We start from the raw sequence: 11,959 nt of genomic DNA, 5'->3' as shown, positions 1-11,959 counted from the left end.
GCACCCTTCCGGGCAGAGTGGGCGGGGCTTCTGTCCGCCCATTGTCCACAGCAAAGACGGCTTCACTGGCTGTCGTACAACCGAGACTGATGAGGGGAAGCGGCGTCTGCCGTAGCAGCCCGGCAACTAGGAAGCTTTCCACTCAGGCTCTCTGGTCAAACAAGGACTCCGTCGAAGCGCGGACACTTGAGGCTTTTGTTGTGTGTTTCAGCTGTTTTCCTCTACGAGCGGGGAGAACATAGGTGAGGACTGCTGCGTTTGCGGATGCTAGCATGCTAGCTGCCTTATCGGCGAGCACAAATGTTGTTTCGCTCGCGTCCGCGCGCGCGCGCTATAAGCGAAGGGAAGAGGCACGAAGCGGCAGACGCGGAACTTGCTAACAACTGGATGAAAGTGCACGTGGGAGGTGCACAGAGCTGTTAAAAGTAATGAGCAGGGCCGAGCCGTAATCTGCGCTCGCCGTCCGTCACTAAGCAGCCGAAGGTGGTTCACATGGGTGTTGCCTCCGCTGTCGCTCTCTGATCTTTGACTCCGATCACCCTCAGGTCTCCTGCAGCAGGAACATGTTTGCCACCGCTACCAGGAACTTTGTGGAGGAGGTGGACCCCGGAGGCTTTCTCATCCCGGTGTCCAGCCTGAACGACACCATCGCTGCTCTCACGGTGGTGGTGAAGCGTAAGCGATTCTGGTTCTGGCAGAAGCCCAGGTATCTTCCCACTGACTTCAGCCTCAATGACATCCTAACGGGAGAAAAGCCCATAAAGCCAGGTAAACATGCCGCATAGCAAATGTCCTGTGTTTCTGTTATTCTAGGAGAAACTAAAACTTTAAACTGTCCACAGTTGCTTTGGAGACAGACTTCATCAAATATGAAGGGAAATACAGTGACAACATTCAGGGATCCTTGGATGCAAATTTCGTCCAGTCCAATGCCAACATTAAAGGTAACGAATCCTCCAAGCTCCAGTCCTCGTTTGGCAGTTTAAAGAAAGAGGAGGTTGATGTGCCGAGGCTGCTTGAAGACTCCAAAGACAGGTGAGTTCCTGCACGTCACATACAGGTGAATGCTTAAAACTGAACTTCAAGGGATCTTTGTCCACCCAAAACAAAGATTCAGTTAAATATTAACCCTGACAAGAAAAAAAGATAATTAGCTCAAGATAGGACAAAACTCATTTATGTATTAATGCCTTTTGTGACTTGTTGTGTTAGAGTCCTGGACATGTCCCACTGTCTGATCCAGCAGACAAAGGAGAAGCAAAGGCAGGTGTTTGGGATTGTGAAGGAGCGTATTATAACCTCTCAGCCCAGTTCGGTCATAGAGGAGGTGCAGCAGGCGCGACAGTGCGGAGGAGGACTGGGCTTGTGTGCACCCAGAAAGCTAAAGGTAATCATGTGGCATAGTAGAAGGGTGGATATTACATCAGAGACACTTTCTTAGTCTAATTTTCTTCAGAGGTACAGAAATCAAACCTAGTGATCAATCGTTTACACCCCACAGTAGTCAGAAGATAGATTAGCTAGATTCCTTTACTAAATTCCATTTTAGCCTCATGGGAGATATTTAATCAGTATTCATTGAGTCCTGCATCTTTTGGAATGACATAAACCACCAAACAGCTCAATATTTTTAAAACGCATTACCGACCGATGCGATTCTACAGTGACGCCTCAGTGTGGACCCTCTCTCTGTAGGTTACGTTAAAGGAGAATGGGAGCTTGAGTAAAGACAGCAACGTTACCATGGAGATTCCGCCCGATACCACTATTGCTTATGGCCTCTTAGAATTAGAGGTCAAACAAGATGGCCGCTATGGTGAGACATCATTCAGTAAATTCAACAATAGATTACATGAACCTTTTCAGATTGTATTACTTCGCATTCCTCAGAGCTGTGTGTGTTGTCGAACATCCCTGGAGGCTTTGAAGTAGACCACCATGCTGTAGATGGACCGCCGGGTGTGCGACTAAAGCAAGGTAAGAGCTGGTTCATCCTACTCTGTTCTTGTCTGTGCAGCCATTACACATGTGACTGTAGATTGATATTGCAGCTGGTGACGTATCCAGAAAGTCATGTTAAGTCATAAAGGGCCTCTGGTGATGGGAGGCCCCATTCTGTCTTATCAGAGGTGTGATAAATGGTTTGTAAATGTATCATCTGACCTACATTGTACACAACATAACTTCTTGTGATGAGCTCTTGTGGTGTTCACTTTTTGATTTTATATATGCTTTAGTGCCCTGCAGAGCTTTATCCTTTCTTTTATTCATTTGTTTCCTATTCATGGGCAGACTTGGAGCAACTTAGCGACCATTTCCAGCTCCTCTCAGCACTTCCTGCTTCCACGCGATCTTCCCTGCTCCAGCACTTTACCAACGTTTTGCAGGACCAAGGCGCTGTCAGTGCTCTTCAGAATGCTGTGAGTAACAGCGGTTGAACAGGTTTGGGCTGGTATAATCTAGACGTCATTATGAACTTCTGTTTTAAATCTGTTCTGCTTCAGTTGGATCAGCTGGTCCTGAATAAGAGACTTGATCTGGGAGAGGTTCCAATGACAAAGTCTCAGCGTCAGAACATCGAGGCTATTCTGGACCTTCTGGAACAGACTGGGCAAATGGAATCGGTTCAGGTTGGCCAGTCCACATCAGTCCTCACAGCCCTTCACCTCATTAGCAGCGCCATGGATGGTGAGTACAACAGTGTTCGGTGTCTCCTGTGTTACGTTAATGGATACATCAGAGCAATCTGTACAAAGAAATGTGTGGAGTTGCACGGCATTGGGGAACATAAAGTTAAAATCTAATTGAATCTGTTTCTGCATCTGGGTTATTGTCTCTCAGAGATGACAAATGATTGCCTTGCTGTTCTGGGAATGTGCTGCACTCCCTCTGTGCTACAGGCAATGGAGCTGCTGGTTAGTTTCTCACACTTTCTTCACCAGCAACACGAATATTACACAAAATGTGATTTCACATGACTCATCCCAGCTGCTGTCTTGTTTCCCCTCACACCTGTTCCAGGTGCACTGTGTATCTGGGAAGAGAGAGCTGCCTCTCAGCGGCGTGGGCCTCTCTGCGTTATCAGGGGACGTTCTCGAAAAGACTGAACATTTGTTTACCTCCTGTAATATGTCCCTGACGAGAGACGCCGACACAGTGAAGGCGAAAATAAACTGCCAGCATGGAAATCGTCCCCTGGTCCTGTGCATTTCCTTGCGAGGCCTCGCCTCCTTGGCCTAGTTGTTAGAACTGAAGGCCAGAATCCTGACACACACACTGCAATAAGGTAACAGGGATCACATGTATCACATGGTGTTTATCTGAACGTTAACCCTATGATGCAGTAAAAGGTGCTTTTAAAACACAGCTGCATCAAATGTAGGATAATATGAATGCACTAATTGAGTAATTAACCAAATAATGCTGGGAATGTTGGTTATGGTGAAACCCTTTGAGTCAGTTTGTTTAGAGCTTGGATTTTTTATGGCACATTTTATAGATCAAATTATGTTGATAATGAATTTGTACAATAAAAGGTTGTTTGGTGCCACTAGGAATAATTTTATATGCTCAAAGTAATTGAGACTACACTGATGTAGAAATAGTCACTTGCGTTTCTGCTGAGTGATGATCCTTTTAAATTGTTTTTAAATAAGCCCTTAAGCTAAACCGCTGCTAATTCTAGACAATCTTGTTCTCAAATCATTCTTGCTACATGCAATATTTGTTGCTCATGTGCTGTTGTCTTACTTGTCTTTGTAACACAAAGCCTCCCATTCTGTAGGAATCACAAGTAGATGAGAACAAAGTGATCTGTCTGATAATAAAGCATAAGGTCCTTGAAGCATTTAGCTTTTACAGTGGGGTTTTACTTCAGGTCGTCCTGTTTGTATATTTTGTTTGTACAAAAATAAAAAAACTTGTCACAATTCTTTCCATCTTGTTGAACTCATGCTGAGTAATTCTGCTAAATAAACAAAAAACTTCTGCAGGTCATTAGAAAACACCAGTTATTTATTTAACATCTGAAAATACAACCTTTAAAACACTAAAATATACTTTAGGTATGTATTCATTTCATTTAAACAGTTAAGTTTTTAGTAATATCACATCAAAAGGGATTGTTCACTGAGATGTAGTACCCTGTGGAAAGTTTTCATCCAGACACAGACAGCACCATATTGACACTGAGACAATCCAAATCATGACAGTCGACTCACGTAACGTGTGTTGTGCTTAAGTCAGAGATATAACGGGTAAACACTACAGTATGACTGCTCTCCCTGTACAAGACAACTGACTGGCATAATGAGGTCGGACTGGTGGGACCCCAGGGTGTGAATGGAGCCTTCAAAGCTTCTGAGGAATAACACTATTGTACATGTACGAGGAGTTTGTAGTGGCAGAATGAGATGAACTGGACACGTACTACAAACTGTTAACACTGAGGTATTTTTTTAACAAGCAAGCCCTCCTCAATTTGCAAAATAAATACATTACATGTAAAATCAATGACATGGCAAAAAAGCTTTAGCTTTTAAAACCGCTCTACCAAACCAATGTTTTGTGTCAATCCATTTGAATAAAAAGAATTCTTTAAAAAATATTTTGCCAATAAATAAGTACACTTCCTGTGTGGTGAGATTTGCATAGTGTGCTCAAAAAGGAATCTGGTAATTCAGTTGAAGGTGACTGATACAGCATTGTGCAAAACTCTAATTCGCACAGCCGACACTGTGCCTGTACAGTCCTCCATTCCCTCAGGCGTACCCTTCCATCACCTTACATCAGTAGACCCAGCTGACTGGAACCCACTGCGGCTCTGTGAGCAATTGCTCTACAGCCTCCTGCAGCTGGTCAAAGGCCTTGTCCAAATTGTTATTGATAATAGTCAGGTCGAAGTAGTGGCTGTACGCCCGGCGGATCCTCGCACTTTCATCTACAGTCTTCTTTAAATCATTCTCCTGTTTCAGAAGGAGATTTGGTCCATTAATGGAAACAACCACTGAAAAGCCCCAATCATCATCATCAAGTGTTTAGAAACATTAAACAGAATCTTAAAAACTTACTGTAAGTAGTTTGGTAGTTAATCCAGCATCTACCACAGCTTTGTGCATAGCTCTTAGTGTGTCCAGTTCAGGAGCAGCAATAAACACCACAAAGGGCATGAACTCGGCCGTCTTCAACACTTTTAGGGCCTAAAAAGAGAGAGAGAGAGAGAGAGAGAGAGACACCGCGCCATAAAGCTCCATGTAAAAAGGAAAACAGGACAGATGCACACAGTAATTGTGCGTTTCTTTTTAACTGACCTGTGGGTTGACATCTAGGATGCAGGTACGACCCATATCCACCACTTCATGGATGGAGTCGATCTTGGTGCCGTACAGGTTTCCGTCGTATTCTCCGTGCTCCAAGTAGCGGCCCTCCTTGATTTCCCTCTCCATGTCCTCTCGGGTCACAAAGCAGTAGTTCTGGCCATCTCGCTCCTCTTCTCTGGGTCGCCGCGATGTGACTGTAGAGAAGAAAGGGTGTTACAAGCACAACGCTGGGAAATTGCGTACAACGCAGCAGCCTCGGCACTCACAGGGCACAGTGGTTCCATACTGCAGAGGATTCAGGAGAATAAGCCTGTTCTTCAGACTCCGTCTTCCAACTCCCTGGGCTCCAATCAGAACAAGCGTTTTCCTCCTGAAGGGCGGCATCTTGGCCACTTCCTCATAGATCTGCAGCTCATAACGGTCAAACTCTATTCAGGGCAATACACAGACTCAATGAGTACAGTATTGCCACTAGATATGTGGTTTAATGCATACACACCTTTAAGCACAGCCCATGTGGACACATACCTGCGTTCTTAGCAGTGAGGTACATCATCTTTTTTTTCTTCTTCTTGGCATTTCGGGTTCCGCAGAGCATCCCTGAGCGACACAGAGACAGTGCTGGGTCACCACACGGTGGCGCTGGAGGCAAAGGTTCCCTGATAATCCATGTGAATGAACAGAAGCTGGTGGGAAAGGCTTACTGACCCGTGCCAGAGATGTCCCAGTCTCTTCTCACAAAAGCTTTCCTCTTCTCCTCCAGGAACTGACTGGGGATGAGCCCAGTGGCTCCACCAACAACTTTGCACGCCTAAGAGGAAATCAGTAGTTATGAAACGACTGGGATGACTCTGAGAAGTAACCATTACAATCACACCTCATTTGTAGCCATGCAGCAGGTGCCTCCTCACCTGCCACCAATTGGCGTCTTCTTTGTTGACCACATGAAGGATTTCCCCCTTGGAGAAGGCCAGGCCTGCCTCTTTACATGGAATCAAGTTGTCTGCAGCTGGTTTGTAGTTGAAGTGTGGCTTCAGATAAACCTACGGTTTGGCACGAAGACGACACGGGACCGTGAAATTCTTCAGATAGCACGCGCTTCACAGCGAGCAGCGGGGATGAGGTCATTCGACCCCCTCGGACATAAAGGTCGACGTCTGACAGGATACTACAACCTGCTGCTCAGCGTCAGCTGCGGTGGGTGTGAGCCTGTTACAGTGAGAAGGAGGCCAGCTCCAGAGGACAGACTTCTGTATGTCCTAGATAGTGCAGCGTGTTATTAATAGACCCTCAGAGGGTTCGCTTTTCAGAAGCCTGGCATTCTAAGATCACTCATGTCAGGCGGTCCTACCCAGTCACTAACAGGTAAAACACTGGAGAACTCCCCAGAAGCCTCTGAGAACTGATTTCAGGAAACGTCAAAAACGCACAGATTCGAATCATAATGAGTGAAATCTGGACAGGACAGGCTTCCTTCTCACCTGTGCCAGTGCCGGCGCCTCCCTGTAGCTGGGCAGGACCTTCAGGATGATGCTGCCGCTGCAGTCCCTCAGCAGCTCCTGCAGCTGGTGGGGGTCGGCGCCGACCTCGCGGCCGTCCACCTCCAGGATCACGTCGCCCGCGTGCAGCATGCCCTGCCGGTCAATGGAGCTGCCGTGCAGGATCCGGGCTATCACCAGCTCCCCCCGCTCCGCACGGAACGTCACGCCCTGAAACAGTGCACGGGCTCTTTAAGTGTCGCACGTCCGCACGCACTCAATCACAGCCGAGGCCCGTTTCAGGGCCGTGCGCCGAAACAGAACACACGCGTAAAGCGGAGTCGCTCTGTTCTTCTTGACGGTTAGTGCAGGAAGACGTAAAGCACACTTTACAACCTACCACACATGCATGTGAGATAGAGACGTCCGGGTAACTTACTAGAGGTTCCCCGGCCTTCTTCTGGATGCCAATCACCCTGACAGCGTCAGCCGGCATGAGTGAACTTGTTAACAAGGCATTGCTGTTCATGGCAGCGTGAGGCGTTTCATAGCACTTTGCAGCCACTTTGTCATGAGCCTCTATCAAAGACTGCAACAGAAAAGACGACAAGCTCTGCTACTGTGTCGTGCATCCACCAATAAACGCACAACTAACATGAAGAAGTGAAGACATCAGTCGGTTCGTTATACAAATTACTTTGACACAAACAAAAAAATCTTGCTAATTGTTAAACAGTCTTTTTCTTACCCTCATGGCCACAAGAGAGTTAACATTGATCAGAGGCTACGTACGGCATTAGCAAAGGTGAAGAATTACCTAAACAGCCTGTGACACAGTCCTCTCCCTCTCACTTTACCCACATAACCCAGCATGCTATTGGCCCAAGGTTTACAGCCCCACCCTCCTACGTTACAGCCGTTCAGGATAGTTCAAAATATTAAAGGGGGCTTTCAACAGCCACTTCTGGGATAATGAGGCAGTGGTTAGGACACAACATACGAAGCTGCAGTGGAAAGAGCCTGTGCAGGAAAGAAGACCTTGAAGTGAGGCTCCTGGAGGATTCTGGCGAGCTCGGCGGCAGCAGCATCCTTCTCTGGCAGACTGTTGAGCGAATCCAGGATCTCTGTGACCAGCTCAACGTTGTTGTCCCGCACGGCTTGTAGTTCCACTTCCTCCAGACGCTCGTGGGCCTAGACGTGAACGGAAGCAGGATTTGAAAAGAATGAACACTATTAAACACCACAGCTGTTACACAACACACACACACACACACCGTATGTCCTGGCATCAAACCACAAACTACACATTTGTAATATCAATATGCAATAGCCAGGAAAAACAGAGCTGCGTTTTAGGACTACAAACACGTTTGCTGTTGTGACAGGTTTTGTAAAGAACTGATTCTATTAATAGATCCCAGCTAAACCTGATGACCTCACTCTGCATGAGAGATTTTTGCCTGTTATGTAACCGTTCATCACGCCGTCAGCCTCTTTTCAGCAGGTGACGTGTGATTTAACCCCAGCTTCAGCAAACGCTCGTTTTCGGCCTCTAGCGGACGCAGAGCCGTGTTTGTTGCGGCTGTTGGATAAAGGGGAAGTGTGACGGCGACACAGCTTCCAACTTAACTTGGCTACACTCAACCACAGCTTCCTAACAATTTAATGAAATTCAGTTTTGTGCATTTGTTCGCATCTTCGCGTGCATCGGAGCGCTGCAGTAGTTGGTACGTTACCTTAGCAAGGGAGCGAACAATGGGGCTCTCCATGATGCCCCGCAGGAAAATGAGGTCGATGTCCTTGGCCCCTGTTCCTGATGGCAGGTCTTTCAGGTTATCCAGCACCTGCTGCATGGCTGAGGACGGAAAAGCGCTCATGAAAGACGGGCCTAGCAGAAGACGCGCTGCTTCATGACTTCAGAGTGCAAGAGACAAACAAGCAAAGCCATGAGGACAAAGTCATGAAAAATGGGTGACTATAATAAGAGCTTGCAAGGCAGCAACAATAAGTCTACAGTAAATCAATGGGCCAATTCACGGTTCCTCATTTCCATTGCAGCAGCAGCAGCCACCACGCAGAGTGACAAAGGAATTGTTCTAGTAACAAATCTGCCTTGTATTGGCTGAGAGCGCAACAAGAAACTGGAGCACTGATAGTTTGAATTATCAGCAAAGTTAAAGACAAAAACCATTTATAAAATTTTTATAAGGAAATTATAAGTAAACTCATTTTTGGGATTAATATGTGGTTTAATTTCTAGACACTGGATTCTATTATTATGGAGGAGACAGTAAATACTTCACTGTTCTATAAATATGTACCTGTTAAAAACACCAAGTGGTCCTGCTACTGTATTTCACATATACGTATATGATATATGTCAAAGTTCAGAGCCAACAGCCACCATGCGACTATCTCTCTCGGCAGCCGTCAAAAGTCAAATTTAACACACAATATTGCAACAGTTCCCGTTCTGTAGATCGGTTGGGACTTTGACAGCTTACCTGAGCCAGACTGTGCATTGGCCACGGTCATCTTTAAGACACTGAGACTCTGTAAACACAGCCAAAAGCCCCCACGCTGCCAGCCTACACACACACACACACACACACACACACACCCACACCCACACACACACACCAGAGCAACCGGAGGGCTGGGGAAAGGTAGAAACCAGGTGGTGTCAGTTCTCTGTATGCCACAATCCCTGCACAACCCAGGTCAACAGCAAGAAGCAGGCTGAAATAAAGGCACGGGACACAGCGACAGCCCAGAACACATTCCTTTGTCTTGGTGTTTGACGCGTGTGCGAGGGAGCAGGGAAAATTACAGTACGTGTCTGACAAGGAGGGACGTTGGTGACAAAGGATGAGTCTTACACCCATCTGACTAAAGCTTGTGCCAGCCACAGGCTGAGGCCTCTGAGGACTCGCTGTGCAAACACGCTGTCCAAACAGGAGAGGGGAAAAAAAAGATCAGCCAAAGTCCTGGGAAGTGGGCGAACAAACACCACTACATGCTTTTTTAGCACACGCAGCCCCGTTTCTCCTGCAAACTGCATTCTGTTTAAAGACCGTGAACGCAGCATTGCAGTCCAGCCACACAATATCAGCACAGACAGATAAAAGTTAAGAGAAAAATAAGAAATATGTGAATGGGAGTCAAACTCACCTACAGACGGTGTTCAAAACATGAGTGCAGCACTCCAACAAGGAGCCCCACGTCTTCTACAGCACACTCATCTGGCACCTCTGGAAGGAAAGTGATGGTAAAAGCAACTTTACTCTAGATGTAGGTGGAAGCATTCCAGAAAGACTGAAACCCCTGTGGAACTCAAAGACTCAGCTCAGAACGACCAGTGTCTGTGTCAGTGAAGAGTATTAAGATTTGAAAAAAATCAAATATATAATTAATATTACAGTAATATTACTGTTACAGTAATCATTTTTAAATGCGGACCTTTGTTAAAACAGAAAGGTTTTTAATCATCTATAAATAACTGCAATGCTGAGTAAAAATAAAAGGTTTTCTGTACCAAAAACTATCTGTCGCTTAAAAAAAAATGCATTCTACCAAAGTATCCTTAAAGTTCGCGATCCGAGATCCCGGTTAAGTTCGCCACAACAGCAACAGCAGCAGCGCAATGTTGAAGGGCTGAGATTATGCCACTGTTCTGCTTGGTCTTCGTTACCGTCACCGTCCCGGAGCTTCTGAGCCAGTACGGACCAGCGTCTGCACGACCCACTAAAGCGGCCGTGGAGCACCGGGAGAGCGGTGAACGCTGGGTGCGCGCGGCGGCGCGTCGGCTCACTTCAAAAGGGAAAGTAAATCACGTCTGCCCGCCGTAGTAAGGGCGAAATCAGCTGTCAGGCTACACGTGCACGGGACACGTGTGAGCGCCTCCAACGCGAGGGAACTCGCATAGAGCCGATAGCTAGCCGTGGGTTAAACGCCGCTTTAACACGATCAGACGTGGTGTTCAATGTGCTGAACTTTAGCTACATGTTGTCAGCTCCTCATTCGCGATTATTCTACCGGTGCAGGTCTCAAACCCAGATAGCTACTGCTAGTGTGTAGCTCCTGTAGACGGATCGGCGCCGTTCTTACTCGTGTAAAACATCTTTCACATAGACAAGACATCACTGCCGCGAGCAAACAGACCGGTCACTACATGTGAATCCACCTCATCGGCGTTTAGCATATTGGTAGCGAGGCACAATGAGCTAACTTAGCTACGAGTTGACCCATTAGCTACTTACCTAGCGGCTAGCGCTAATATGTTGTGGCTCAAGCTAGCTTTAGCTACTCCTACAGCCGACAATAAACCAGAGGGTCCCACAGTGAGATCGCTGCTTAACTGCGTGGAGAAATTAATTGGCGATGCTTTACCCGGTGTTCCGTATTAACGCGTGACCACATTAACTGGTGACCAACTTACGAATGCAGCGCTGGTTGCTCGTAGTTACGGCAGCTGTTTAGAGCAGGAAGAGGGCATGTTAGCTGTCCTGGTCAATGCCTTCCACGATTTAAACAAATGGACGTTATCAGTCATTAGAGTTTAAAAAAACAAATAATCTGGTGCACCTTGAACGTCGCACGAATCGTAGTTACGGAAGTAGGTAAAAGAAACTGAGGACTGACTAAATTACTCTGATCTGTTTTCAATAAAATATAAAGTGCCAAACTTTGGTCTTGTTAACAAGCATCGCTTATGGAAAAAATCTCAAACACTTTTAAAAATAACAAAATTAGTCGTTAATGGGATTCTATCCTGCTGTAAAAACGGACACAGGCGAACACTTTTAACGTTGTGCCGAAGCCTCTTTAATAAGTCTGGTCTGTTTCTAAATATATGAAACGAGTTGCCGGTTTCTGAAATATTGATGAAAACATTGATGAAATATTGCTCTCTTCCTGCTTCGAACAGCTGCCGCCACCGGTGCGGCATTCGGAAGTTGGTCACCAGTTAACGCGGTCACTTGTTGTTGCGTAACACCGGTCAAATCATATCTACCCCACTGAATTTCTGGACAACGTGTACAACAAGTGCAAACTTAACGATTAATCGATGTGCGTTTCCCTCGTCGTGTCATTAGACTAAGGATCAACAAACATCCTGCCACAGCTTTTGCCCTGAGATCTTTGCACTGGTTGCAAAGACAC

The 11,959-nt window shown here is 46.4% G+C and overlaps 2 protein-coding genes across 8 annotated transcripts; one reads left to right on the top strand and one right to left on the bottom strand.

The window, feature by feature from the left end:
- The first annotated feature begins 40 nt into the window (after positions 1 to 40).
- On the top strand, positions 41 to 3,931 carry gsdmeb (gasdermin Eb). 2 transcript variants are annotated; one of them, XM_029128048.3, is made up of 10 exons: positions 41 to 242; positions 546 to 768; positions 843 to 1,035; positions 1,213 to 1,387; positions 1,696 to 1,816; positions 1,891 to 1,977; positions 2,293 to 2,420; positions 2,505 to 2,688; positions 2,842 to 2,915; positions 3,022 to 3,931. In XM_029128048.3, the coding sequence occupies exons 2-10, from the start codon at positions 564 to 566 to the stop codon at positions 3,238 to 3,240; spliced, it is 1,386 nt and encodes a 461-aa protein (XP_028983881.1). In that variant the 5' UTR covers positions 41 to 242; positions 546 to 563; the 3' UTR covers positions 3,241 to 3,931. The 2 variants fall into 2 exon arrangements, with proteins under 2 accessions (XP_028983881.1, XP_055359504.1); XM_055503529.1 differs by having other exon boundaries at positions 59 to 154.
- Positions 3,932 to 4,728: 797 nt separating this feature from the next.
- Positions 4,729 to 11,373, bottom strand: pals2a (protein associated with LIN7 2, MAGUK p55 family member a). Of its 6 annotated transcripts, none has more exons than XM_029128044.3 (14): positions 11,235 to 11,373; positions 9,968 to 10,047; positions 9,301 to 9,452; positions 8,533 to 8,651; positions 7,835 to 7,987; positions 7,236 to 7,385; positions 6,800 to 7,027; positions 6,230 to 6,361; positions 6,027 to 6,129; positions 5,847 to 5,918; positions 5,585 to 5,746; positions 5,310 to 5,512; positions 5,070 to 5,198; positions 4,729 to 4,964 (listed from the first exon to the last, which is right to left on the bottom strand). In XM_029128044.3, the coding sequence occupies exons 3-14, from the start codon at positions 9,329 to 9,331 to the stop codon at positions 4,788 to 4,790; spliced, it is 1,659 nt and encodes a 552-aa protein (XP_028983877.1). In that variant the 5' UTR covers positions 9,332 to 9,452; positions 9,968 to 10,047; positions 11,235 to 11,373; the 3' UTR covers positions 4,729 to 4,787. The 6 variants fall into 6 exon arrangements, with proteins under 6 accessions (XP_028983877.1, XP_028983876.1, XP_040923905.1 ...); XM_029128043.3 differs by lacking the exon at positions 11,235 to 11,373 and adding an exon at positions 11,056 to 11,214; XM_041067971.2 differs by lacking the exon at positions 11,235 to 11,373 and adding an exon at positions 10,370 to 10,977.
- Between the last annotated feature and the right edge of the window lie 586 nt (positions 11,374 to 11,959).

Source organism: Betta splendens, chromosome 16 (assembly GCF_900634795.4).
Source record: "Betta splendens chromosome 16, fBetSpl5.4, whole genome shotgun sequence".
NCBI lineage: Eukaryota > Metazoa > Chordata > Actinopteri > Anabantiformes > Osphronemidae > Betta > Betta splendens.
The sequence above is the reverse complement of the archived record's forward strand: the minus strand, read 5'-3'. Positions and strand labels throughout refer to the sequence as shown.

Excerpts from the sequence above, each read along its gene's own strand:
- gsdmeb (XM_029128048.3), top strand. The coding sequence starts at position 564 with ATGTTTGCCACCGCTACCAGGAACTTTGTGGAGGAGGTGGACCCCGGA. Across the intron at positions 1,817-1,890 it reads CAAACAAGATGGCCGCTATG|AGCTGTGTGTGTTGTCGAAC; the intron begins GTGAGACATCAT and ends CGCATTCCTCAG. Across the intron at positions 2,421-2,504 it reads TCAGTGCTCTTCAGAATGCT|TTGGATCAGCTGGTCCTGAA; the intron begins GTGAGTAACAGC and ends GTTCTGCTTCAG.
- pals2a (XM_029128044.3), bottom strand. The coding sequence starts at position 9,331 with ATGACCGTGGCCAATGCACAGTCTGGCTCAG. Across the intron at positions 5,747-5,846 it reads CCTCACTGCTAAGAACGCAG|AGTTTGACCGTTATGAGCTG; the intron begins GTATGTGTCCAC and ends TGCCCTGAATAG. Across the intron at positions 4,965-5,069 it reads TAACTACCAAACTACTTACA|GAGAATGATTTAAAGAAGAC; the intron begins GTAAGTTTTTAA and ends CTTCTGAAACAG.